The 27929-nt window shown below is 56.3% G+C and overlaps 1 protein-coding gene across 1 annotated transcript; it reads left to right on the top strand.

The window, feature by feature from the left end:
- Nucleotides 1-999: 999 nt before the first annotated feature.
- Nucleotides 1000-25544, top strand: RIPK4 (receptor interacting serine/threonine kinase 4). Its single transcript, XM_064476133.1, has 8 exons — nt 1000-1203; nt 10251-10542; nt 14928-15076; nt 16577-16626; nt 18752-18910; nt 19668-19771; nt 21136-21397; nt 23099-25544. Exons 1-8 carry the CDS (start codon nt 1022-1024, stop codon nt 24256-24258), a joined length of 2358 nt encoding a protein of 785 aa, XP_064332203.1. The 5' UTR covers nt 1000-1021; the 3' UTR covers nt 24259-25544.
- The last annotated feature ends 2385 nt before the right edge of the window (nt 25545-27929 follow it).

The following is a 27929-nucleotide window of genomic DNA, read 5'->3' as shown; positions in this document are numbered from 1 at the left end:
TCTTGTCTCCCCCATCCTGCCCCCATTATTTATCTCATTTGGTCAAGAATAAGTCTTCCTTCACTGCACAGTCATACACTAATGAGTGTTTTTCAGGTGTGAAAGTTTGTAATTACACCTCTTGACCTCTGACCCAGGTATCTGTCCAAATGCATTCCAGCTGGGATTATTTTCCCCTACAGGTGGAAAAAACATCTTTCCTTTTCAAGTGATCTGTTCTACCTGTAAAAAGACACGGTTCTCTAGGAAAGGTTGGAAGACCCCCTGCGCTTTAGCTTTGCTGTTGGGGTAATTTTAAAATAAATCTTACTTTCAAAGTGGAAACTTCGGTGAAAAAGAGCCAGACATGAATCTCCAGGAGTTACGCCGAATGCAAAAAGCCATGAGCTGCCACTCTGTATGATTCCTATGTACTAACATAACCTATTTTGAAATAACACAATTTTTAGAAATAGAGGAACGATTAGTGATGGCCAGGGCTTGGGAGTTCAGTTATAAAAGGGCCACGAGAGGGCTTCTTGGGCCTTGGAACGTCCCCTATATTGACTGTAGTGGGGGATACACGAACCTACACAGGTGATAACATTTTATAGAACTTACTACTCACCAACAAGGACAAATAAAATTGGGGAAACCTGAATAAGGTTGGTGGATTGTACCAAAGTCAGTATTTACAGTTTTCTTGTTTTGCAAAGTTTTCCAAAGTGATAGCACTGGGGAAAAAGTTGGCAGAGGGAATTATTGTTTACAACTGCTTATGATTCTACAATGACCTGTACACGCACACACATTCGCACACACGCAGGCCAGCGGCCGCGCGCGGCGCCGGGTCCTTCCCATGCTGGGCGTAAGCGCGGTGAGTCCGCGCGTCCCTGGGTGAGTCTGCCCCGAGCCCGGGCCCGGGGTGGGGGCGGGGCTGGCGGGGGGCGGGGCGCACGGCGGACGTGACGTCAGCGGGCGGGGAGCGCACCTGGGCACCTGGGCGGCCGCGGCGGCGCGGGGCGTCGGCTAGACGCGCGCGATGGAGGGCGAGAGCCGGAGCCCGTGGGCCTTGGGGCTGCTGCGCACCTTCGACGCGGGCGAGTTCGCGAGCTGGGAGAAGGTGGGCTCGGGCGGCTTCGGGCAGGTGTACAAGGTGCGCCACGTCCACTGGAAGACGTGGCTCGCCATCAAGTGCTCGCCGAGCCTGCACGTCGACGACAGGTCAGCGGCCCGGGCAGGGGCAGGGGCGGTGGCGCTGGGGCGGGCGGCGGGGCCCGGCCTCGCAGCGGCGGGCCGGGGTCGGGGTGCTCATCCTCTCCAGCTGAGTCACCTCCAGAGCAGCCTCGGAGGGAGAGCAAGCGCCGGGCGAGGCCGCGAGCCCCCGGGGCGTTTGCGCCGCTTGCCGGGCCGGAGGGACGCGGGGGGTGGTTTGGCGAGCTCGGGGGCTCATTGCTCACGCCGGGGCCCCGGGCTGCGGCTCCTACGGGTGACCTCGGGGGCGGTGGGGGTGCGTTTGCCTAAGACGTTGTAAAGTGCCCGGTATTGTTACCTGGCTTCCGGTGAGCCGCGGGATTTCAGGGTCGCGGGCTCACCTAGCGCCTGGGACCCGCGCCCCTCGGAGGAGCGTCCGGCAAGCCCAGGAGGCACCCGGGTGCTGCGGTCAGCGCCGGGCTTAGAAAAATTGCCATGTGGGGATCTGGGCTTTGTGAGTTAGTTAGACTCCGTTCGACTTACTTAGTAATTTACTTTGGAGCACAAATTGGTGTAAGGCGGTAATTATCACTGGGCGCCGGGGCTCTTAAGCCTCGGCGCTCTCTGGCTTGGGCCTGGCGGTGCAGTGGGGTCTGGCGGTGCAGTGGGGTCTGGCGGTGCAGTGGGGTCTGGCAGGCGGCCCCGGGTCCCTGTTCCAGAGCCCAGCGCTTCCTCGCTGCCCGTTCGCCTTTTCGCTGACTTAATTTCGGCCGACCCTCTGGGGAGGGGCCTGGCACTAACCCGCTTTGTGGCCAAGCCACAGCGCCTCCTGGACCCCAGATTCCCCGTACAAAAGCTGGATTGCCACCTGCCTGTCCCTCCACAAGTGGGGTGCTCTTAATGAAGTTATGTTAATGAAGTTAACCTCCGCAAGTTAGTGAAGACAGTTGGAAAGAACAAGAGCTGCCCCAGTTAAATTCGGACCTTGGGCTGTGGTCTGTGCATAATTTTAGGGGTAGGGTAGAAGGATGGTCTTGAGAAACAGCTCTTTTTTTGGGAATGGGGGATGTTCACCATTTACGACTGCATTTTAAAAACTGATATATAAGCTTCAATTGAGCACATTTAAATTACTTATCCTTTGGTGAAATTTGCATCGTACTTGGAAGTTATGTGGTGTTTATGTTCTGTATGGAGACCCTCACTCCCACCCCTTATACAGTCAGCCCCCAACACAAGTAGACTCCTTTTAAATACTGCACAACCTTTGCTGTCTCAGAGACCTGGCTTCTGATCCGGCCTCCAAAGCCCAGCTTTCCCCTGGTAGGACGGCGTTGACGCTCATCCCCGGACGAGGGTGCAGTCATGGTTGGGAGGAAGCCCCCTGCCCTCAGCGGCTTTGCGTTTCCATCCTGGCCTATTGGTGGCTTTTTGCTCTAAGCTGCAAACCCAGTGTTTCTTGGGAACTTCAGTAGAGTGGTGACCCATGTCGTAGAGATTTCACTAACTCAAAGGTGAGATGCTTGTGAAATAAGCTCTTACTCCCCTCTCTGTGCTTCGGATTCTGGGAAGTTCTCAGGCCAGGAGGGGCGCTGTGGTTATTTTGATGAAATCCAAACCACTTTGAAAGCCAGCCAGTGGTTAGATCCTGAAAGGCAGCACTCCTGCCGCCGCCGTGTGCGTGTTTTTATGCTCTTGGGGACGCTCGCTTGTCTGATGGAGTCTTCTGGCCGATTTAGTCGTCAGCGGAGCTTTGCACACCAATGTCTTGTGTTGGAAGAGCGTAGTAAACAAGCGTGTCCCCAGGCTGACTCATGAGCCTCCATCCCCGGAATCTGTTGTTCTCAGCGTCCAGACCCTTGTTTCTTGGGTGGCCCAGTTGGAGGGAGGATTTCTCCACTTGAGGCGGGCCACTTAGGATCTTGCATAGCCTGGTTGAAAAGTGTTTTGTCCTTTACCTGGAAGGCCTTCTTGCCCTGCCCGAAACAGGCAGGTGGTGGCATGTGCTGGGCAGCTGGGTCCAGGTCAGCATCGCCCAACAGGAAGATGTTCACCTCTGGCACTTTGCCGGGCCGGGTAGAGCCGGCTGGAGTTCTGCGTGAGCAGCCAGGCCGATTTCTCTGCCTGAGAGGATGGTCAGACCCCTGCTCTTTGTAAAGAAAACTCTTCTAGGTTACTGATTGACTGCCTTTGGTCTGAGGTGCTCACTAGGCATCTGTGACAGTCCCGCTGTGGTGCGGGAGGAGCTGGTTGCGTTGGGTCTTGTGGGTCGCATCTCCACCCCGACGTGGTGGTGGTGCCACCCGTCCTGCCAGGTTGGGCAGGGTGGTCTCAGTGCCCTTTGATGAGCTGCCTGCCACCCTCACCCTTCTATCTGCAGGATGCTTCCTGGAGTGGGGAAGAGGATTTTCCTGGGGCTCCTGGGTGCAGCCCCCAGCCCTGTAGCCCTCCCTGCCAAGTCTTGTCTCACCCCCGCCATGAGGGCCTGGCCTTTCCTCTCCCAGGGTCTCCACCACTGGTTACCTGGGGACCCAGCACAGGTGCAGGTGTGGCTCAGACTCATTTTCACCAGCTGCTTTTCCCTCTGGCCAGACTGGGGCCTTCTGGCCCCTCGCTGCTTCACTGGCCCCCGTCTTCATGCCCCTCCTTGGCCACAGCAGGGCCTGATCCCTACCCCCAACCTCGGGCTCCTTGGAGTGGCAGGTGCCCCAGGCCACGTGTAAAATTACGGGGCTGCCAGTTCCCAGAGACTCCTTGAGGTTCCCAGGGGGCAGAGAAACGGCTTCCAAGTGGCTTCCATGGGCACTTCAGGGAGGTCACAAATGACGCCCTATTGGTTTGCATTCCCACTCCCTTATGGGCACGTCTGGTGGCTTTGGGGAGATGTGTGGCTGCCCTGGCTGACCCTCTTTAGGGGATCATGAGAGCTTAGGCAGGGTCTAGTGAGGGGGGAGCATTTCCATTTAGGAGAGAACTAAGCCCCAGAGGCCCCGTTCCTCCAGCACCCACTCCTGCCGGAGAGGAAGCCCAGAATGCCTGCGCGCCGGCAGCTGCTGCATGATCGCAGCAGCTAGTCGGGGCGAGCCTGAGCAAACCCCGGGTGTGCAGGGACAGAGCTGACGATGGACAAGCCCGGTTCTTGTCGGTTTTAAAAATAGCAGTGTGGGAACCCCTTGCAGGCTCCCTGGGAACAGGACTGGATTGGTGCTCAGTCAGAGGGCCTGGCCGAGAGGCATCAGCTAACAAATGATTAAACCATTTTTCCTGCTGCCTCTTCCCAAAGGTGGTTCCCAGGTTTCTCCTTCTGAGGAGCTCTCTGTTAGCAGGCGCCCTTGCCCGCTCCTGGTCCTTTCCCTTCTTCCCCCAGTTTCCTGCTGCTCCACTCCCCCAGGGCCGTTTTCTGACCCTTCCGAGGGACATGCCTCCAGGAAGCTGCCTTCTCCCGTTGGGTGTCTTTGGTCTTTGGAATTTCTGACCGAGCTCAGAGGAGAACCCTGTGACTTCTCCAGAAAGTGTCTTTTAGAAATAATCAGCCTGGTTTTATGTCTCATATTTCTTCCTACCCAGATACCCTCCCTGGGCTGGGGAAAATACACTTTGGCCAGCTGTGAATAATGAGAAGAAAAACTGAACTGATGTCAGTGCTTTTGAGAAAGTATCTTCAACAAGCTGAACCCCGATTCGATCCCATTAATGCCCAGAGATTTGGCATCTAGGACCAAGGTGGGTGGGGTGGGGGTGCTTTCCCCATTCCTGCTGGGAAACAGACTTAGCAACCCTTCCCCAAAGGGGAGAAAGGAGATGTGTTTGCAGTGATTACAGGAGCGATGGTGCCAGCCCTGCTGAATTGTGCCCAGTCGTAGGAACGCTTTTAGCACGTCACCATTTTGAGGCTGTTTAGTTAGGACCGATGTCAGTGGACTCGGGTTGCCTGGAGCTTCACTCCCAACCATACAGAGTGGGGTTTGATGATGATGCCGCCGACCATGACGAGACTGGGCGCCTGGGGATCCCTGCGCTCCCCAGCCCCCGCCCACACCTGGGCTCTGGGGCTGGTTTGAAAATCTCTCCAGGTCCTAAAGTAGTAATGGTCATCACAGTAACTGATCTCCAGCTCCGTTTGTGTTGTTGTCAGCGTGAACCAGAAACACTGCTTCCAGGGAAAGTATATTTAATAACATACTTGATGAAAAATGATGCCATTGATGAAAAAGCAGTGGTTTTATGTGTGCAAGGACTATACAGCTTTCTTCCGGCAGCTCCCGGAGAGGGCCCTTTCCAGGCTTAATTGAATTGCAGGTGCCACTATGTGTGTGGGGGTGGGGGATGGGGGATGAGGGCGGGGGTCCCAGCAGGGTGTCACAGGGGCAGTTGAAGAAAGGCCCAGAGGATGGGGTGGCTTGGATTTCAGCCCAGCAGTTACTGGAATGTAAACGGGATGAACATTTTTGTGCCACCCTTTCTGAACACAACCAGTACTGGCTTTTAGGGGGCCCAGCCAACCTGCTCCCCAGGCCGGTGCGAAGCGACTCCCTCTGTGTCCCCGGGATCCCCTTCCTCGCCCCAGAGGGGTGCAGTCACTGGCGGTGTCCTCTGCTCTAAGGCGTTTCTGACTGAGCTGTTGTGGAGAAGGTGATTTATCCCTGGAAACAAGACTTGTTTTCCAGGATAGCTGGTTCTCCACGAAATGTCTTGGGATGTGTGGTCAGTGGTGCTAAGCCTGCCTGGCCTTTGTTCCAAAGACGGCATGGGCTGACTTTTTTTTTTTTTTAACTGAGGTAAATGGGATTTCTTTTTGGTGGAAAGGGCCTGGGGCAGGGGAGAGAGCAGTGAACTAGCTGAACTCTGCTGGCGGGGCTGGCGGGGCTGGCGGGGCTGGCGGAGGGAGGACTGATGTGCTGCCAGCGGCTCTTCAGAGCCGCCGATGAGCTCAGCCAGCAGAAGTCACCTGGGTTTTACGTATTACTCGCTTTGGGCAAATGGAAGCAAACACTTTATTTGCCAAGAGGCTCAGAGCCTCACTTGCTAAGACCTTTGGCCTCAGTGTAATTGACCTCGGCCTTAGTGTAATTGCACACCTCCTCACCGCTCAGGCAGGTTGGCGTGGGGGCCTTGCTCTCAGAATGCCCTGACAGCTCAGGGCCTCTAAGCCTGTGGGCTGGGAGGGCGCCTCCCACTGTCTTCCGGTGGAAGTGGTCTCTGTCCGTCCTGCAGGATGCAGGCCAGTGCCACAGTGGTGCTGTGCACTGGACTTACACTGGTGGGAAGTGGTGGCACGCCAGCTCGTTAAATGAAAGGAACAGACAGATCACAAAACTGATTCTTTTTTTTCTTTTTTCAGTTTTATTAGCTAGAATTATTACAGTTTGACTGCACACACACATTATATTGCATGTAAATACATATATACAATATACTGCACATTTTTTTTAGTTTACATGTGTGTACTGATCATTGTTTCTAAGAATAGAGCATTAGCTACAAAACTGATTCTTAAAATAGAAACCAGAAGCAGCAGCAGTGCTGATCTCCCCGCAGCAGCCTGGGGATGAGCAGCAGCCTGGGGATGAGCAGCAGCCTGCGGATGAGCGTTGGAGTGCAGTCAGTGTGGATGGCCGGAAGTCTTCCAGGAGGAGGAGGAGGGAGGTGGGCCCGAAGGTGCCACGCTCTCTCTGCTTCTTGAGTGACTGCCTTTATGATGCTTGACCTCCGCATCCTGTCCTCTCTTCTTTCAGATGTCCTTCAAGACCGGGGGGCAGGTCGGGGTCTGCCTCCCTATGGTCCTGGAGCCCAGCAAGCCCTGTGGCCACAGGGGAGGGGCTGGCCGGCTTGGGCCAGGCCCCTGAGCCCGCAGCTTCCGCAGGAGGGTGGGAGCAGCCCTTAGGCCCGGGGAACCCCAGGGGCTCTTGTGAGCATCTTACTTTCCACTGAGTGCTAAGAAAGCAAGTATGCTCAGCTCAGCTTTATTTTCAGTAATGTCAGGATTCACTCCTGAGACCTGTCTCACTCGTTCCCGACCCCAGTGGGATTCTTTTGCTCCTTGAGCCTGTTTAGAACCACTCTTGTCCCCCACCCCACAATCCCTCCTGCTGCTTCCATAAATGGGAACCCCCCCCCCCCGCCTCCCTGCCCCGGGACTCCCAGTAGAGATCTGGGCTCACCTTTGCTACCCCTCTCTTCTCAGCCCAGTCGATCACCAGCCTTCATGGTTCTGCCCCCACAGTTGTGCCCTGTGTCCGGCTTCCTCCCTCCCCACCTCGGGCAACAGGGCCCTGGGGACCACCCTGAGTGCATCATGGCCGTGAGTGGCCCCTGGCCTGGGCTCCCGTGCGGGAGTGGGGCTCTGACCTCCTCGTGAGCCCTGTCTGCTGCCCTTGGCCCACTTGAGTTAGGGACCCTTCATTAAACTTCCCCTGGCCCCGCCTCTGCTTAAAAGTACTCAGATCTTCAACTACACTTTTGTGTGTAATTTTCCGTCTTCTGCCCTAGAAGGTAAACGTCACGGAAGTGGGGAAGGGGTCTCTTTTCTCATTGGTTCTGACGTCTAGCGGATGCTCAGTAAATAACTGTCAATAAGTGAATTTTAATCAGATGCAGATCAAAATGAAAATAAATGCTGGGAGCACTTAAGTGGGCGGTTCCAGTCTGTTGTGGTTGGTTTTAAATTGGGCTGAGAATGCGTTAGCTCTGTACCAGGGGATGTCGCGGTTGGCACTCTTGGCATAGGGGGCCGTTTAGTTCCTTGCCTTGGGGACTGTCCTGTGCACTGCTGTGCTGGGGGTCGAGCAGCACTCCTGGCCTCTACCCAGTGGATGCGGTGAGCAGCCCCCAGGTGTGACAACCACAGTGTCTCCAGGCAGTGCCCCATGTCCCCTCGGGGCCAAGCTGCCCCTAGGTGAGAACCACTAGTCTATACCCAGGGATCTTCTCGTGAGACACCCACCTCAACAAGGGCTCCCCTGGGGCTCCCGGCCCAGGTGCAGGGGCCGGGTGGGCAGGCCGAGGTGGCCCTGTGGGAGTTTTCCCAGCGAGAGCCCGCGCAGACAGAGTTGGGTGCCGTCTGCCGTGGACTTTGGTGGACAGTGTGGTGCGGCTCCCCTTGCTGCCGACCTCCTCCCGAGGAGATGCTTTTGTAGCTTTAAGGGCAGCCTTGGAGCATGTTGTGGTCCCAGGAGTTCAGATCCATAAGAAACAGGCTTGTTTTCTTGGTAGTTTCAGATTGATGCAAGTGCAGGTGGGGCGGGCAGGTGCACCCAAGTTCTGGAAGAGCCTTGGGCCCCTTGGTGGGTTATGGGCGGGATGGCTTGTGTGGGAATCTGCATTTTGGGGGTCCCTGAGGCCGCTCCAGCTGCTGCCTGCCTCAATTCACAGCTCCAACAGCTGTGTGGTTCTAGACTGTTCTTTAGGAGCTTACAAGAAAGCAGGTTCGCAGCACCCACCCAGAGCCCGTTCTCCAGGAGCCGGGCCGGGAATCTGCATTTCAGCCAGCTCCCGCGTGCTCTCTCTGGTGCTTGAGCGCAGGTCAGGCCCTGTCCTGTGGGATTCGGCTTCTTTTCCTAAATGCACTCAGACTTTGACCGGTCATGATGACACTGACCGAGGCCCTGGGTTCTAGTCCGTGAAGCGATGGGCTGCACCAGGAAGTGGCCTCAGACCGGGGTTGGCACACTTTCTGTGAAGGGCAGAGAGGAAATCCCTCAGGCCCTGCAGGCTGCAGGCTCTGTTACAGCTGCACGTCTCGGCCTCGAGAGCAGAAGCCCAGCCCATCCGGACGTGGGTGGGCGAGACTGCCTTCTGGTCAGTTTCTTTCCAAGACACATGAGGTTCCACAGGACAAGGCCGCTCTGCCCCTAGGAGTGTCTCCCAAAGAACTGAAAGCAGGGGCTTGAACACATGTTTGAGCACCTGAGTGTCCAGATGTACAACAGCATTAGTCACAGTAGCCAGAAGTGGAAACAGCCCAAGTGCCACCCGCAGGTGAGTGGGTAAACACAACGTGGTGTGTTCAAACAATGGAGTATGATTCAGCCATAGAAAGAGTGAGGTTTAGGGGGAAAGGGAGAGCTCAGTGGTAGTGCTTACTTAGCATGCACGCGGTCCTGGGTTCAATCCTCAGGACCTCCATTAAATAAATAAACTGAATTTCCTCCCCCCACCAAAAATTTTTTTAAGAGGAAAGTCAGGTTTTGATCTGTGCTCCAAAACGGGTGGACCTTGAAAACATAATGATGAGTGAAATAAGCCAGTTAGTAAAGGACAAAGGTGCACGATTCCCCTTGCCTGAGGTCTCCCAGGCAGGCAAATCCATAGAGGCGGAAAGTGGAAAAGAGGTTAGGAGGGGCGGGGGGTGGTACCGCTGGGCGGGTGCGGAGCTTTCCTGGGGATGATGAGAAAGCTTTGGGTGTAGAGAGATGATGGTTGCGCAACATTGTGAGTATGGGGATGTGCAGCCTGTGAACTGCACTTACGAATGATTAAGATGGTAAATGGTGTGTTACGTCTATTTTACTACCAGTTAATTTGGCTTTTTAACAAAGGAGGCTTTGGGCAGCGCCCTGCAGACCCTGCTTTAGACCAGGGCTCCGTTCATTCCCGTGCGGGCTTGGAGTCAGGAAGGCCTGGGCTGGGATGGGCTTTGCAGAGAAGGCGGCGGCGTTCTCTGGATGGAAACTTCGTTACAGCTTTTAGACAAACCTGTCTTCTCTTCCCTCATCCCAAGAGAAGGGCTTGCTGGCGTCAGCCCCCTCATCTGAGGCCGGAGCCCGCACGGGCTCAGTGCTCCCTGAGGCTTTTCAGATAATAATTGGAATCTCTCTCCTCCTCACTTATAATAACCCCGCGATGCCTACGTGTGTTTGAATGGCTGTGGGACTGAAGACGTGGGAAGGCCCAGGATTTAACTACGCGACGTTAAATTGAGCTCCGTGTGTGTTCGCGCTCACCTGCACTTGTACGTACCTGTACCTGCATTTTAGTAACTTTCTCAGCCGAGTGCAGCTGGTTGTCTCTTAGCCACGGCGCCTCGTGTCAGTGGCTGGGTGACCACTGCAGGTTCCTGACACCTTTACCTTTTCCAGGGAGCGCATGGAACTTTTGGAAGAAGCCAAGAAGATGGAGATGGCCAAGTTTCGCTACATCCTGCCGGTGTACGGCATTTGCCGCGAGCCCGTGGGCCTGGTCATGGAGTACATGGAGACAGGCTCCCTGGAGAAGCTGCTGGCCTCAGAGCCGCTGCCGTGGGACCTGCGCTTCCGTATCATCCACGAGACCGCGGTGGGCATGAACTTTCTGCACTGCATGTCCCCGCCCCTCCTCCACCTGGACCTCAAGCCTGCAAACATCCTGCTGGACGCCCACTACCACGTCAAGGTAGGCGCGTACCGGGACTGGGTGGGGATGCTCTGAGGGCAGGCGGCAGGTACAGGGGAGGTGGTGGAAACTCAAGGTCAGCGCGAGGGTGGAAGGGGGCGCAGGTCTGCTTGTGGGAAAGAGCTGGAAGCAGAGGCCTCTGCATGAGGACTCCCGGAACCCCCAGCCTTGCCAAGGTTGATATAGACACCACAAAGTGGGTAGCTGGCAAATGGACTCTTAGGAACATGGGTTGCTCCCCCAAGTCCTGCAGCAGGACTCTCGGTGCTGGGTGCCCTGGAAAAGGAGGTTGTGGGTGTGTGGATTCTAGCCTTAGTGGCTGTCCTACGGAATCAGGTTAGAAAGCAGACTGCGTGGGCTGTCTCTGTGTGGCACCGGGTCGGGGCTGTGTTTCCCCACCGTGGTTCCTGGGGTCGGGGTGGCAGGAATATCGGGGTGCTCTGAAACAGGCTGCAGGGTGTCATGGAGAGAGACTCTGAAGGGGTCCTTCTGTTCTCTTCATGCAGAGCCTGTGAACTCTGTTCTTCCTGTTGGATAAGTTTATAAAGTAGAAAAGTATGGGGGATATTGTAACCAAAACCCAGGGACCGGCTCCCGGAGTTGGCCCTTGTTAACGTTACCAGGTTCGTGTTTCTTTGAAGATGTCTCTCCCTTGGAGGCTGTCGTGTCCTTGTCGTGGGCAGCATGTGCCGTGGATTTTCCTACGTGGTGATGTTCACATGCTTGGGAGGCCCGGGTTCTAGGCTGGTCCACCGGCCGAGGTCGCCCATCCCTCAGGACAGCGAATAGATGGGAAGGGCCCGCTCACCGTGGCCCAGGTCCGCTCTGGCTCACGGCGTGGGATGGGCTGTGCTGTTCTAGGCTGCACAGCACTGCAGGCCCCCCTGTGGGCCTCAGGAGGAGGGGGACCTGAACTCCGTCTGGCCCTGCCCCTCAGCATCCTCCCCCGTGGAGGGGGAGCTGGGACGACAGCACGCACATGGCTGTTTCCTGCACCCTGACTTTGCCAGGCACAGCGCTCTGGCCGGTGGGGAAGTCAGGTTTCACGTCGGACACTAATTACAAGGTGTCCTTCAGGAGGTGTCGCTCACTAATAAGATTTTACCCAGGAGCTGGGAGTGCCGTCCACTAAAGTGAAGCAGGGAATTAAGAAAAAAGCATCAAATTGGTGGTTCCCAGTCCGCCCGAGTTCTAGCATGCCCAGAATCCTGTCTCCTTCTGGTGGGGTGCTGGCTCCACCGTTGCACTGGAACGCACCTGTCTCAGAGGCTGCTGCTGATCGCATCAGGTGCTCGGACAGGTGTGTCCATAGCCCCATCTCTCTGAGCTGTCTTTTCAGAGTCACCGACTGTCGTTGGCCTGGCTGGGCTTTTATTTCAACTCATTCCCTTTCCACTGTCCCTGCCACTCTCCTGACAGTCACGTGGGATGTCTGGAGCACGAGTCTGTCCCTCAGAGGACCGCAGTGCCTCTTCCTTCCAGCATCCTTCCCTGGAGCACAGCCCTGCCGTGGCCCTGGTGGGCAGGGGGGTGGCCCTGGTGCTGGGGGCCTCCATGCCTGGCACGTGGCAGTGCTTGGTGAGGGCTGGGGCCGGGGATATTTTGTGGCCTGTCACGGTCCTGTCGCCCACACCAGGACGTGGACCCTCGCCCAGGGCTGGCGCACAGCAGGGAGGCGCGTGCTGCTTGCCGGGCACCGGGCTGCTCCCTGCGGGGGCCGCCTCTGCGCGGGCTCTTGAGGTCCCTCGGCTTGAGTGCTTTCTCCTTCCTCCGCGTGTTGGCACCCGGCGTGGCAGGCCTGACGCTTTGTGGCAGTTTCAGGAAGTGGGTGAAGATTCCTTAAAGGACCTGGGGTAGCCAGGAACAGTCTCCACTGACGGGGAGGGGGTGACACTGTAGCTTTGAGGGGGTGGCACCCGGCACTGGCCCCAGGTTCCTGAGAGCCCTGAGAGGCTGGAGTGCACTTTTCCGTGACGAGTCAGTCACACGCACATCCCCCTCAAACAGAAAATGTGTTTCCATGACGTGTTTGATCCTCAGGAGCCACTCATTGGCTGCAGAGGCCGGTGGGAATCTTTGAGTTTCTGGGCAGTTTTTAGTTAGCAGTTATTTGAAGCAATAAAACTTATAATCTGGAATCTTGAAATAAGATAAAAAGTTGTCACTCCACGACCCTTTCCCCTGGTCCCTCAAGATGAGTTTTTGTTCTTAGGTAGGATGATTGGAACTGAAAATTTCACAGCAACCACCTATTTGCAAAATATATTAAAAGCACTTAATATGAAATTAATATTTGATAGTAAGTATACGAAATGTCACTGTTAAAATATTAATTTTTGTATCAGTAGTAAACCCTTTTTGAATTGATAATGAAGTAACTGGATTTAAAATCTCAAGCTGCTTTTGTGGCCCAGTTCGGCCGCACCAGACTGTTCTCCAAAGAACAGCAGGGGTCCTGTTCTCAGTGGTCCAGAATGGCCTTTCTCGCCAAGGCGGCCCTGCCCTGCCCGGGCCCTTAATTGGTGTCATCCGGCTGGGCCTGGAGCGGGAAGGAAGGGCTGTGTCTTGGGGCCCCTGTGAGCACTGGCTCTGGGCACCAGGGCAGATGCTCTGTTTAGAGAACTTGTTTGTAAATTATAGGCGTGCGCTGTTCACAGGGACTGCCACAGTGTCCCACAGTGTCCCACTGTCCAGAACCCCGGGGCACACAAGGCAGGCCCTCTGGGCAGGACGGGTGAGGAAGGGCAGGTGGAGAAACCCTGTAGGCCGGAGGGTTGGTGGCCATCAGAGAGCCCTGATTTCTGAGCTTGCATTTTGATGCCAGAGCTTTTGCATAGAATTTATGCTCATTTTCTTTTCACCAAGTGTATCCTGAAGCAGCTGGCTGTATGTGAAAATGAGAGAAATAAAAAAAAAAAGGCTGCCACTCCAGAGAGGGGAGTCTGCAGCAGTGCCAAGATCCCTGCGTCCCAGGCTATCCTCATTTGTGAATTTAAACGGGTCACGCTGCCAGGAGTTTGGTTCTGAAACTTTCCCGCTCATCAGCCTGTTTCAAGCATTATCTCATGTTGCTCTGTCCCCGTCCCCGAGCCGTAGGGTCAGGGTGATGGGCTTGTTTGGAGAACTGGCACTTCCCTTCCTGGAATGGAAAGCTTCTCAAAGACCTGAGAAAAGACAGCTGCCGGGGGCCCAGAAGCGGCCAGGCTGCCTCAGTCTCGTGGGCCCACTCTCATGCTGGCTGCGAAATGGGGTCCAGGTCCTGTCTGGCAGGCTTTCTTCCCTGCCACCCCGCCCCCCACAGATGTGGTCAGACACCTCTTGAAGGACCGAACCCCCAGTCATAGATTCTCCGTGTTTGGTGGTGATGATGCCAGGCCTTGGGCTCACCTGGTAGGCAGGTGTGCCTGGAATTAAAGGCCTGACTCAGCCGCATTTCCGATCACTCCAGAGGTGTGTCCTAGGAGGATCCCAGAGTTAATTAGAAGGCTTAGAAAGATCCACAAGCCTTGCAGGAAAATTTATAAAGAGGCCGTTTTCCACGTGGATCCTGAGCCCCTTAATGCCCATGAGTGTGGCCTAATCCCACACATGGCCTCACTGCCTCCAAGGGCTCTGGTTTACCCCCGGAGGTGGGGAGCTGGGGGGTTGGGGGCTGTGACAGCCTGACGTCCCTGTCGTGGGTTTCCCTGAGCCTTCAGAACACCTTGGCCTAAGGAGACAAGGAGGCGGAGGTGTGGGGGGCCCGAGCTGGGGGGTGCAGGTGCCATGGAAGAGATGTGTCAGACCTGTTGTTTGGCTGCTGTGGGTTCGGAGCCAGCAAGTGTCTGTTTGCATGATGTTCCAGGTGGAGGACAGAAGGACCCACCGAGGTTGTCAGTGTGTTTTGCTCACTTTAAAGGGCTTCTGAAGGCACATTTCCCTTTAAAGAACATGCTGCCACCTGCCTTCTCCCCAGCTGCGGGACTGCACAACTGGTTTGTCTGAACACCTGAAAACTCCAAGGCTTGCTTCCTGCCTTTGTGTGACTCGGGCAGCCAGCCGCCAGGGCAGACGTAATGCCCGACAGACAGATGTAAGGTTGTAATTCATGAGTTCCCTCTCCCGGTGAACTCCTTTAAAGTGTAACCTTTCCCCCTGTTCATCACGCTCTTAATGGCTCAGGCTTGGTTCTTCTGAAGCCGGCTGTGCCTTCCTGCCTGCCCGGGGGCGCAGGTGCTGGCTCTCAGGAGTTGCTTCCTGAACGAGCCTGTGCAGCCAGGTTAGGGGACTGCACCGCCCAGCACTGCAGAGGGGACACATTGATAAAACGTCCGAAAGCGGCCACCCGGGGTGCCTCGCTCGGGCAGCCACACATGACGAGCCTCGTTCTCACTGCTGTGTTACAGATTTCCGACTTCGGGCTGGCCAAGTGCAACGGGCTGTCCCACTCGCATGACCTCAGCATGGACGGGCTGTTCGGCACCATCGCCTACCTCCCTCCAGAGCGTATCCGGGAGAAGAGCCGGCTCTTCGACACCAAGCATGATGTGTACAGGTGTGTGCCGGGCGGGCGGCCCCGGGCCCGGCAGGTGCTCTGCACCCCGTGCCTCCTGCTCTGCCCGCTGGTCTCCCCGAGGCTCCTACTGCCGTCAGATACGAGGTGCAGTCCGAGCAAAAGGGCTGTTGGCTGGTGGGTACAGGCTGCCCCAGGTTGACAAGAGAAAGTCCTCTGCTGTAGGCGCATCGGGCCTCGCGTGGAGAATGTTAATGGTTGGTGCGGTTAGAGCCAGGCCCGCCACCAGGTGGGCAGCTCCTGTGCTGCGAAAGCTTCGGTGTTTTCAGGAAACATGGACTTTGTAGCTCAGCTCCTGGAAGAATGGCTGCTTTAAGTGGTCTGTGTGTCTGTCTGCGTGTGGAGTCGGGCTTCCAAGTCCAGTCCTCTCTGGCCCAGAACTGACACTTCCTAAGGTCACTTGCCTGGGACAGCGCAGACAAGCTAGAGGCCATTCACTTACTAGTGTCGGGGATCTCTGTGCTGGTGAACACTCATGAATCACTGGTGCCTTCCTTCCCCAAACTGCAAAAGTCTTAATCCCTCCACCTTCATGGAGAAGAAACGCGGGAGGGCGGGTGCGAGCACGCAGTTAAGACCCTCGTCGGGGTTCTTGTCCCACCTGGGTGACTGTCACCCTAAGCTCTGCCTTTGTGTCACCGCCACCCCAGAGTCCTGGCCGACTGGTTTGAGCACAAATGCTGTGCGTGTGCATAGCTAAGTCCTGAGCTGTACGTCTGCTGGCAAGCAGTGCACTGGGTGCTGGTCTTAGCTTGTGGGGTGTGGGAAGGACGAAGGTCTCTGTTTATTTCAGAGTTGAGAATTTCAACTTTAGAAGTTGCAGATTTCAGTGAACCTTCAGTGGGGAATTCTCTCCTCTTCATAAACAGCTGCTCTCAACCCTGTACAGGCTGGTAGCTCAGTGTTTGGACTTCTGGTTTTGTTTTTTATAAAAACTTCCAGATTGAGCTCTTTCTGGGTGTACCCAGGGTCGTTTTACATATTACATGCAAGTCTAATTTCCAGCAACCAAAAAGGGCTCTGGGAAGCCCAGCTGGCCACCCCTGCTCTCTTCCACGCACTTTGATCAACGGTCCTCGGATGGCATCTTATTGGGCAGGTTATATGAGACGCCCAGAGCTGCAGTCAGCATTCTGATGCCCAGTGTTTGCGAGAAGATGGTGCAAATGAGGCCGACACGGCCATTCTCCCCCTGAGCTGGTGGTCCAGGGACGGGGCGGCTTTCTTCTCAGGGTCCCTTCCTGCTGCTCGGACCGACAGCTCTCTGGGTGGGGTTTTGTCTGTCCTTTGACATCCAAGATTTCACCATGCCTTGTTCCACGGTATGAGTATTTGCCTGTTTAAAAAAGTTCACAGAAAGAATCGTGGTGTCCCCTCACCTTCTCGAAGTCTCTGGGGTGGTTTTCCTCATGCTTGTTGCTGTGTGCGGAAGCCTCTGACTTCATTTGAGGACCTGACCCTGACATGCCTGTTTCCTTCCAGCTTTGCCATCGTGATCTGGGGTGTGCTGACGCAGAAGAAACCGTTTGCAGGTGAGTGGACGTGTCTGGGGTGGAGGGTGGCAGGGTGCACCCGTCTCTCCCAGAGCAGTGGGGGGCGTGATTTGTGGTCCTTTCTCTGTGTGAGAGGTGCCTGCACACCACAGCCCCACGGTGGGAGCTGCTCTCTGCCGGGGAGCCAGCGGGCCATCCTGCAGGATGCAGGCTCCTCTGCCCCACCCAGCAGGTCTGCATGGAGAGCCAGGACCCACCTCATCACAGGCTTTTCTAGGTGCCAGCAAAGCACCCTCATGGTGCATTTCACATGCAGGAAAAGGCACGGACCTGATGGGGTCTGTTCAGGGACCGTGTTAGGTATCAGCCAGCTCTGTTCTGTGTGTGCGATATAATACACGTAACGTGATTTTGTCTGTGTCCAGGAATTTTTTTTTTTAATTTTCTCATCTTTAATTGTACAGTACGTAGAATATACAAATTACTGTCTTAACTGTTTTTAAGTGGATGGGTCAGTTGGGTGAAGCCCACTCACGTGTCAGGCAGCCGGTGTCCAGAATCGTGGGGTGGGTGTTGACAGAGGAGTTTCCTCCCCTCGGCCAGGCAAGCACCGTTCTGATTTCTGTCCTCCCAAGTTTCAGTCCCTTGACTTGGTTGATTGGAAAAGTTAAGTACTTTTTCTCCTCATTATAGAAAGATTTCCATTTCTTCTACAGGCATTTCTGAGCTACTCACTAGTTTCTGGTTGGACCAGAAATGTCTGAAAATGCCAGTCAGAGTCAGTGTGTGGCCCCAGGGCTGCTGGCCCCGGTGCAGAGCAGGAGCCAGTGCGGGGTTTGTCCTGCCGCCGCCTCTGCGGAGGTCCGTGGTCTGGACTCGCTAGCGCCGTGGCGGGTGGGCCAGCCTGCAGCCGCTCTCTGAGGGTTTCAGCGCCGCAGTCGGGCTCAGGATGGGAGCCTGGGGAGCCGAGGCTCCCGTGCCTTATCAGCTTGGCAGGCGGGGTGGCCAAGGCTCAAGGAAGCAGCTCGTGAGTCTCTCCCGCCCGTGTTTGCCAGCAGACGCTGCCAGGTGCCTCGGGTCCTTTCACTTATTCAGAGGACCCGTTGGAAGTCTTGAGTTGTGGTGGAAACCATGTATAGGTAATTATTGCACAAGATTTAACGGGAAAGTGGAACAGAACATCGGAATAGAATCTTGGCAGCCGTCCGTGAACTTTGGGCCAATTTTCCACCCCTGCTGACTGGCGTCTGCTGCCTCTTGGGAGTCCCCGGCCGTGGGCGTGTTGGGAACAGAAGCCACAGTCCAGCTTGGTGGGCGGCGTGGCTTTAGGCTGAGCGAGGTCTGTCCACTGAGGGTCACCTTGGGCCCCTCGTTCTGTAACCATGACTGTGATGAGGGGTCCACGCATGCTCATGCAGGGGTTGGAAAGGAGGACAGGTGGGGCCCACGTAGTGAATTGCAGGGGGGAAGACCCCCGTCTGCACACCCCAGACCTGAAGAGGCCGGGAGTCTCGCACCGTCCCTGGGGCCGGCTCCCTGCGGAGCCCAGCGGGAGCCCTGTGCTTCGGGGTAGGAACTGAGGAAGACTTTTTCGCCATTGCAGGGAGATCAGGCCACTTGGGGGCTGGGGGTGTGACGCCACGGTTTGTAAGTGCCACTCCCTTTGGTTGTGCTGTGTGTTTTTTGCTGGTGTATCGCGTTTGATTCGGCCCTGATGCCTTGGGAGTTTTTCTGAGAAATGGGGAAGTAATGCAACATCAACTTATTAAAATACATTTAAACACTAAGAAAAAAATGGCGGGGGTGGCAGGGCAGGGCTTCTTTGCCACCTGTCTCGTTAGGTAGTTTTCTCCTTTGCGCTTGGTTTTCCTCTGAGTTCGACGCCCAGAGAGGTCTGCCCTGTGATACGAGGCCGTGACTCCGTGTGGCCCATCACAGTTTCTAGAACCTGGGGAACAGAGGATAGACGTGCCCCGCGAGGGGAAGGATTAAAGAAAGCCCCGTGCTTTGAAAGGAAATGCGGCGTCTCCGCGGCGGGTGCCGGTGAAGACGGAGCATGTGGTGCGCCCCACACTTTCCCACAGTCGGCGCTTCCTCCCGAAGATAAGAAATCCGGCCTCCAGCCCCGCGGAGCTGCCCTGACTTGTGCGCCTTCCCTTTGCAGATGAGAAAAACATCCTGCACATTATGGTGAAGGTGGTGAAGGGCCACCGCCCGGAGCTGCCGCCCATCTGCAGACCCAGGCCGCGCGCCTGCCGGAGCCTCCTGCGCCTCATGCAGCGGTGCTGGCACGGGGACCCCCGCGAGCGGCCCAGCTTCCAAGGTGAGTGCCCGGGACCCCCGGAACAGTGCTGCTTGGCTGTCCTGCTGCTGCCCCAGGTGACAGAGCTGATGGCCGGGACTGGGGAGGCTGTCAGGAGACGGGCACCAAGGCGAGCCAGGCAACCAGGTGGTGGTCACCTGCAGCACCTGCCTGTGGTCAGCTCCAGCTGTCCACCCCGGCATCGCCTGCCGCCCCCAGGAGCCTGTACTTGGTGTTTCCAGTCCAGGTGCAACAACGCACCTTTTAGGGATGACGTGACCACTGGCCTGAGGCTTTCTTTGCGTTTCTCTTGGGGCACATGTACTGTTTGGTTAGCAAAGTGCTCCTGATGTGGCTGAAGTTGATCCCTGCCTTTGAAGCTCGCGGGGAAAACAGTGTGGACGAGGTGGGGGCCCCGCGTTAGGTGCTGGCGGCCCAGGCTATCCAGCTGCCACTCTGATGGCTCTGACCAATGGGGCTCCCCGGAGGAAAGCTTCTTTGGGAAACAGGAACATAGTGGTTCTTCCTTGGAGTCTGGCCAGACCCTGCATGTTGTTGCTGGATGGGGGTCCCTGCTTCGGCCCAGGCAGAGGCCCCGGGGGTTTGCTGTGAGCTCAGGTGGGGCTGGCAGCGTGGGGGGCTGCAGTGCTGACCCGGCAGGAGACTGGGTGCCTCTGGTGCTGCCTCTCTGTCCTCGGCCGAGGTCGCACGTTTAAATAGAGCATTCGTGGAAGTCCTCGTCCAGGTGATACACCCTTTTGTGTTTTCTCCACAAAAGAAATTACTTCTGAAACTGAGGACCTGTGTGCAAAACCCGACGACGAGGTGAAAGAGACGGCCCGAGACCCAGACGTGAGAGACGCGCCGGAGCCCGCGGGCGAGGTGAGGGGCTTCACGGGGCCTGGTCTCTGTAGCATCGGCTTCAGGGCTTGAGTCTCTTCTCTCTGCAAGCGCTCCTGCCCGTCTGGCCCGCTCGCCCCTGTCTGCCTCTGAGCCCCGTCCTGGGCCGGCCGGCCTCGTGCTTGCTGCCTGGGTGAGCCAGCTGCGGGGCCCTGTCCCAGGGCAGGAGGCGGGTCCAGGGCACGCTGGTTGCTGATCGGCCTCCTGCCCACCTGCGACCTGTCCCACCTCCTGTCTGTGGTTTCAAAAGAGCAGTGGGGCCCGTGCTTGGCATTAAGTGCTGCCGGCTGGATGCTCTGTGAACCAGGGGAGCCAAAGGCCCTGCTGGGCCAGGCTCGGGGTGGGCCTGGGTGTCTTTGCGCCTTGAGGTTGGAGATCTGGCCGCCTCCTAACTGCTCGTGAATGTTTTGCTCTGTAAGTGCAATGTGGGTCATGTGAAGTGTGATAAGAAATTCTAATTATGCTCCCAGGTAATAAAATACCTCCCAGGTAATAAAACTTGTAAAATGGAGCCTGATAAACTAACTTTATAAAGTGTCATCTGGCCTTACGGCTGGGAGAGAGCGAACCGTTTACTCGTTCACGGTGTGTCTGCTTTCTGAGCACGAAGGGGCGTATGCGTGAGGTCGGAGGGCAAAGGCGTGGGAGGAGGGGACCTGGCCCCAGATGAGGAAGGGAGGGGCCAGCGAGTGGGTGTGACTCGTCACCAGGCCACCCAGCGGGAGCAGATCCGCAGTTCCCAAGACGGGGAAGAAGTGGGGACAAGCGGGCACAAGTAGGGAAGAGTCATGAGCCACACTCAGATTCTGAACCCTCACCAGAGGTCTGCCTTCCCCGCAGCCTGTTAGGAGAGAGCCTTTAACAGGGCCCGTTAGGACGCACTGGGTTGGAGCTCCGTGCTGGCCCCGCAGCTGGGCCCCCACCCCAACCCTGGTCCACAAGCAACCCCCAAGCCAGACTCTCAGGGTTCAAGGGAGAGTCGCAGGTTGTCGGGGACCCAGTTCATTTCTTTCATTTCCTACCAGCGCTGACCTGTCCTGGGCGGCCCCAGCCAGCACTCAGGTTTCATCACTTGGCAGCTTTTTCAGGTTTTGTCTGGATGACACTGTGGGCCTCACCAGCAGCATGATGCAGAGCGTCCCATTTTTGTCACTGTCTTATCTTAGAAGTTCCCCCATTGGGCGGACACAGCTCGGGGTCTCCGGCTCCCTGGAGCCACGCATATGGTAACAGGAGTCAAATTCCCAGTGTGGCTGGTGGGGGGCCCTCGGGTTTCCCCGCCATCCTCCGCACCCCCGTTGGGGCCCCGGAAGAAGCCTCACGCCCGGCCTCTGCTCCTCTTGCAGGCGCCCGTGCCCGCCCCGCCCAAGCGTGCCTCCACCCCGCCCTTCGACAACGACTGCAGCCTTTCCGAGCTGCTGTCCCAGCTGGACTCGGGCATCTCCCAGACCCTCGAGGGCCCGGAGGAGCTCAGCCGCAGCTCCTCCGAATCCAGACTTCCTTCGGCGAGCAGCGGCAAGAGGCTCTCGGGGGTGTCCTCGGTCGATTCCGCCTTCTCCTCAAGGGGGTCGCTGTCCTTGTCTTTCGAGCGGGAGCCTTCAACGGGCGGTGAGCAGAAGACCCTTCCCCTGGGAAATAACAAGCTTAATTATGGGGCTGGGGACCAGGCAGGGCGTGTGACTGTTAAAGATCAGGCATCCAGTTTCTTGACCCGACAACAGTTCTTCCTTGTTTTCTCCATCCCTTCCCTCATTGGTTTTGGGTGTCAGTGCAAGCCCAGAGATGCTTGCCAGCAGGCAAGTGTCACTTAAGTGTACAGGGAACAGGCCACATCCCCTGGCTGTGCAGGAGGGTCTTACCTGTGCCAACACCCAGTGCAGGGGCTGACCTCAGGTCTGCAGGTTGAAGAATCTGGGTTGCATCGAGGGAGCCAGTGGCTGTATCGAACCCCACACCCTGGAGACCTCTCTGTCTTCTGATGTCAGCCCTGTCCCCCCTTTCTCAGGCAGTGCTAGGTGAACGCCCACTTTCTTACTCCTGGGCTCCCCGATGACTGGAGCCCTGCATGATGGTGGGAGAGTCATCCTTGGAGGCTGTAACTCCCTGGTCCTGTTTATACAGTTTGGGTTTTATTTTCTGAAGGTGCCTCTTCCTGCCCCACTCCAGGCACTGGTCCTGACGTGTGGGAACTGTCGCTCCCTCACTGCCCCTGCGAGGGCGAGAAGGGAGGTCTCCTTTCCAGAAAGAGAAAGGGATGTGCGCCCCCAGGGCCACCGCGCAGGGGCGGCCAGCAGGTCGCGGGAAGGCCGCAGCCCCCAGGAGGAAGAGGAGTTGTTTTTTCTGGGGGATCAGGGGATTCCCCCTGGAACGAGGATTTCTGCTAGATGCCATGGGCCTCCTGGGATTTTGGAGTGGAGGGTTTGGGATGAAAGAGGGCACTTCAGGTTGAGGGAACACCTTGCAAAGACACAGGTAGGGAAGGCTCAGCTGGACTGGCGGTAAGCAACCAGCAAGGAGGTTGAAAAGAAAGAAGTACATCTCCCCTGTGGAGAAGAGTGTAGAACTTCGTCTCAGGGCCTGATACCCTCAGTGACATGTTGTCTTCGTGCTTAGAGCAGATCAGTCACAGCCCAACTCAGAAGCCAGTGTGAGAACCCCAAGTCCAGATGGGGTGACTCCCATTTCCTCAGTGCACCCCCACCGACCCCTCTAATGCAAGGCCCCTTGAGAATGTTTCACAGAAGGGCATCTTGTTTCATGCAAATTAACACCCAGACAAGGTTGTGGGATTTTTTTATGTTAAATCAAACCTTTCCATCATGAAATGGGAGGCTCAGTCCTTCAAGGGTTATTCCAGAAAACACGCCTTCGTGATGTTGCTGGAACATGTGGCATTGTTTGTAGGTTGGGCAGGGAGCAGACTGTGGGCTCTGGAGGGGTGCCCCGGGGTGGGAGCTGCCAGCCCTCTGGTGGGTGGGGGGCTCCTGCCCAATCTGTGCGCCTGCCTGCCCGCCCTCCCTCCCTATTAGCCATCACTGCCATTTCTGAGCAGCAGCAAGGACCTGAGTTACACATCCTTTAATCACAACCCAGCGGGATGGCTAGAATGAGTTTTATCTTGCAAATTGACAAAAGAGCACCTTGGGGACTTTGATTGGCCTGCCCAGGATCTCCCCAGTAGATCTTAAATTAAATCAGAGTGGCCAACACAACAGTTGAGCAATTTCAGTAGACCACGGGGCAGCGTGGACCACGTCAGGACAGCAGCCAGGCCTCGAGACCTGACCCGCGCCTCTGCTCTCCCTGCAGATCTTGGCACCACTGACATCCAGAAGAAGAAGCTTGTGGACGCCATCATGAACGGGGACACCAGCAGGCTGATGAAGATCCTGCAGCCTCAGGACGTCGACCTGGTCCTGGATGGCGGCGCCAGCCTGCTGCACCTGGCCGTGGAGGCCGGGCAGGAGGACTGTGTCAAATGGCTCCTGCTCAACAACGCCAACCCGAACCTGACCAACGGGAAGGGCTCCACCCCGCTGCACGTGGCCGTGGAGAGGAGGGCGCGGGGTGTCGTGGAGCTCCTGCTGGCCCGGAAGATCAGTGTCAACGCCACAGACGAGGACCAGTGGACAGCCCTGCACTTCGCAGCCCAGAACGGGGACGAGGGTAGCACACGGCTGCTGCTGGAGAGGAACGCCTCCGTCCACGAGGCAGACTGCGAGGGCCGGACGCCCATGCACGTGGCCTGCCAGCACGGCCAGGAAAGCATCGTGCGCATCCTGCTGCGCCGCGGCGTGGATGTGGGCCTGCCGGGGAAGGATGCCTGGGCACCGCTGCACTACGCCGCCTGGCAGGGCCACCTGCCCATCGTCAAGCTGCTGGCCAAGCAGCCGGGCGTGAGCGTCAACGCCCAGACGCTGGACGGGAGAACGCCCCTGCACCTGGCCGCCCAGCGCGGGCACTACCGCGTGGCCCGCATCCTCATCGACCTGCGCTCAGACGTCAATGTCTGCAACCTGCTGGCACAGACGCCCCTGCACGTGGCGGCGGAGACGGGCCACACGAGCACCGCCAGGCTGCTCCTGCACCGGGGCGCCCACAAGGAGGCTGTGACCGCGGAGGGCTGCACCGCCCTGCACCTGGCATCCCGCAACGGGCACCTGGCGACCGTCAAGCTCCTGGTGGAGGAGAAGGCCGACGTGCTGGCCCGGGGGCCCCGCAACCAGACGGCGCTGCACCTGGCCGCCGCCAGTGGGCACTCGGAGGTGGTGGAGGAGCTGGCCAGTGCCGACGTGCTCGACCTGTCCGATGAGCAGGGGCTCAGCGCGCTGCACCTGGCTGCCCAGGGCCGGCACACCAAGACGGTGGAGACGCTGCTCCGGCACGGGGCCCACGTCAACCTGCAGAGCCTCAAGTTCCAGGGCGGCCACAGCCCCGCCGCCACGCTCCTCCGGCGAAGCAAGACCTAGCCTGCTGCCCCCTGAGATGGGGCCCCTGTGGGTTTCCTGTCCCAGCATCGTGTTCTGCTGCAGGGACAGAGCGATGCTGCACGGGTAGCCTGGGGGACACGACCGAGTGGACCGTCGAGTGGCAGGTGGCTGCTGACTCTTGCTTGGCACCCGCATGGGCTTGGGCGTCATGCTCCAGTTGAAGTTGGTCCGGGCGCACCTGGCTGCCTGCCCATCAGTGTGCCCAGTGTCAGAGGGACTCTGGGTCGCAGGCATTTCATCACGCCCCTCTGTCTGATGCTGGTCGCTCGGTGACAGAGCCATAAGTCCGCCCTTCTTGAGCGGGGCCACCTGCGACTGCTCAGAGCACACTGTCGGGGAGGCGGGTGCGGGAGGAGCCGTGTCCCGTATCTCCATCTGCAGCGGCGGGCAAAGAAGCCTGTTAAGAAAGTTTTCGTGGGATTCTTGTTTCGTAGAATATCTTTAACAGGGGAGCAGGGCCAGCTGTTGCTTTCGACCTGTTTCAAAACGTTCCTGTCGCTGGGTAGTCTAGTCGGTGAGGAGTGAGTGTCAAGTGATCAGCTGGTTTTTAAAACACAAAACCAGTCCCCTCGCCAGCTCTTTTATGTCCCAGTTTGTCCATCCGCCAGTCCTCGGGGGCGTCTGCGCACAAGTAGCCGACAGCGCTGCCTGCCCTTGTTTGGATCCTGTTGCAGAAAACCTTTGAACTCTTAGGAGTCAAATGTGCACACGTCGTGGAGCATCCACTTCCGCCCCACCTGGGACCCAGAGCAGTGTTGTCTGGTCAGAGCCCCAGCCGCCGCTCCTGTCATTTTCTTCCCAGCTCATTTTTGGTAAGGCGGTGGCTTGTGCTGGGCGATGCTGTTCTGGGATCTCTCAGGGGGTTTCTGACCCACTTTACAAACACTACACCGCACAGGGGCCTCAGCTTTTGGGATGTGACCCCCGAGTCGGCTCTAGGAAGCAACCTTACAGCCTGGGACATGGAAGCCCTGCTCCTTTGTTGTGGGAGCCAGTTTGCGGCAGGACCCAGCCCACAGGCAGACCCGCCCGTGGCCTGCTGTGTGAAACAGAGATTGATGTTAATGTACCGTGTATGTTAACGTGAGTCTGTGGGCAGGATACATCTTGTCTATGACAGGAGACATCCAGGCTGCTTAGAACTGGCTATGTTTTAATACGCCTGTGCTTTTAATATGTTATGCTACTGTTACTTGTAGAACATGTGGAAGGAAAAAGTTCTGTTTGATGTCAATAAAGCTAAGTTCTCTTCCTACTTTTTGGAAGCTGGTGAGACTACATTTTCATATAGATGAGCTCGCATAATCTGATTTCTGGAAACCAGAGTTTGAAGCATTCACATAAGGTGTTGGAGCCACCCTTCGGCAGGGCAGTGCGTGTGCCCGGAACTAACCCGTGATCTGGGGCCAGAGGAGGTGGACGGGTGGACCCGGGCTTCCTGCCTCCTTAGAACGGGCCTTTCCACACGTGTGAACCCGCAGGGAAGTGATCTAGTCTCGGTGGAAGAAGCCCCCCCCAAAACAGCGTCTTTTAAATTTCTTTTTAGGTGTTTATGATCCTTATTTTCATTTAACTTACATTTTGAAATAATTTTCAATTATAGAAAAGTTGTAAGAATAGTGGGTAGAACTCCGGTGTGCCCTTCGTAGACTCCCCGTTCATTTACATTTTATCTCATTTGCCTGATCGTTCCCTTTTCTTTCTGTTCTACCCAACGTCCATCCCCCCAACGCACCCATTCACCCCCTCATCTACCCCATCCATCTGTCCACCCCAACCCCCCCATTCATCTGCCCATCTACCCCCATTCATCTACATATCCCCCCAACCCACCCATCCATCCATCCCCCCAACCCACCCCATCCGTCTCCCCAACTCATACCTTCCCCACCCATCCATCCCTCCGTCCCCTGTTTATCATCCATCTGTCCATCCATCTATTCCTCTATCCCGTGATCCAGCTATCCCTCTCATCCTGTTTTTCATCCATTTATCTATCCATTCATCCACCCCCATCCCCTATCCATCTGCCAAACATCCATCTGAGTAGGTTGTAGACAGTGTGCCCTGTGACCCTTAGATACTTCAGCGTATTCCCTAAAAACAAGGAGTGTCTCCTATGTAGCCACAGTATATCCATCAAAATCAGGAAATTAATGTTGATACAATTCTATCATCTCTTCTACAAATCCTTTTCAAGGATTTACTGATTATCCCAAAAGTGTGCTTTATATTAAAAACAGCCAACTCACAGCAGCGCCGGGCCTCCCCCGTTCCCTCCCCAGCCCAGGACTGTGCTGTGTTTAGTGGTCCTGACTCCTCAGGCTGCAGCCCTGCTTCCTTCCTCTTGTCATTCATGACCTTCCAGGACAGACAGCCAGTTGTTTTGTAGCTGCCCTCAGTTTAGGTTTGTCTTAATTCTCCGGATTTGATTTAGGTTAAGCGTTTTTGGCAGAAACACTACAGACATGGCATTGTGCACAAAGTACAGCTCACCTTTTAATTTTTCATTTGTCAGTATGTGGTCATGGATCCCTATTTGGTCAATGGATTCTGCTTCATTATCAGTTATTTTGATGTTCAAATTATCCCTGATTGGCCAGTTCACACTGCCTCTTGTGCCCTTGGACACATCCCCATCCTTCTTTGAGCACTTCTTTTCCGACACAATGAGATGGTCCAGCCTCATCTTGTACTCCCTTCACCCCAGCCTCAGAAGCAGCCTTTTCTCCAGTTTCCTTTAGTGAAAAATGATGTTTAGAAGCCAAGGTCTGGGCATTAGATGTGCTCATTGTTCCTGGAGTGTCGCTGCCTCTAGTTCCTCAGGAGACGGACCTGGGGAAAGTGTGTGTGTGACTTACACGTATATATACGCACGTATCTCCGTCTTACTGAGAACCGTGATTTCACGTTCAATTACGGTCCAACACCCCAGGGCTTACTCCAGCTTGTCCACATTGTGTCTGCATCCTCTGACAATGCGATCGGCCCCATCGTCCTCAGTGTATGTGCCCCTATGTCCCATCCCCACGTGTGGAGCAAATCTCGCTGCTCCGGCTGCCCCCTCAGTGTCTATCCCTTCACGCAGCCCGAGCCAGCAGCCTCCTTTCTGCCTGTGCCCAGCCACGCACCCACTGGGCTGCCCGGCCTGTGGGATGAGGGTTCTTTTAAAAAGCCTTTTTTGCCAGGAATCAAGACCTGGGAACTTTTATGTCCTAATCCTCTGCCATTCAGCTCAAGTTTCATTTTCTAGTGCATCCCTTCATCATTTTCCTTCCTGTCTTGAGAGAGTTGAACATTACATTTTTCCTTCTTCACTTCCCAGGAACTTCAGGCTTTCCCCTCTTTTTTCTCTGATTCTTATACCATGCTTTTTGATTCAGGAGCATCTTCTGGTTTGAGGACTGTGTGAACTTTTCTCTTAGACATTCTGCTTTAGGGAAAAATTGCCTCTTTGTTCCTGGGAGGAAACGAAAGTGAGACTTGAACTTCATTTGCTCTGCTGTTGCTCTGGGGCTGAGGGCCCCTTAGGACGCTGCCAGATAGGCCCTGGGCAACATCAGAGAGGCATGCCAGCCTTTTCTCAATAGCTCTGAGCTGTGGAGATGGAAGGTTCTGGAAGACAAGTGGTTTTTCCAGGGGTTGCTGGG

Source organism: Camelus dromedarius, chromosome 2, assembly GCF_036321535.1.
Source record: "Camelus dromedarius isolate mCamDro1 chromosome 2, mCamDro1.pat, whole genome shotgun sequence".
In the NCBI taxonomy this organism is placed as follows: Eukaryota; Metazoa; Chordata; class Mammalia; order Artiodactyla; family Camelidae; genus Camelus; species Camelus dromedarius.
The sequence above is the reverse complement of the archived record's forward strand: the minus strand, read 5'-3'. Positions and strand labels throughout refer to the sequence as shown.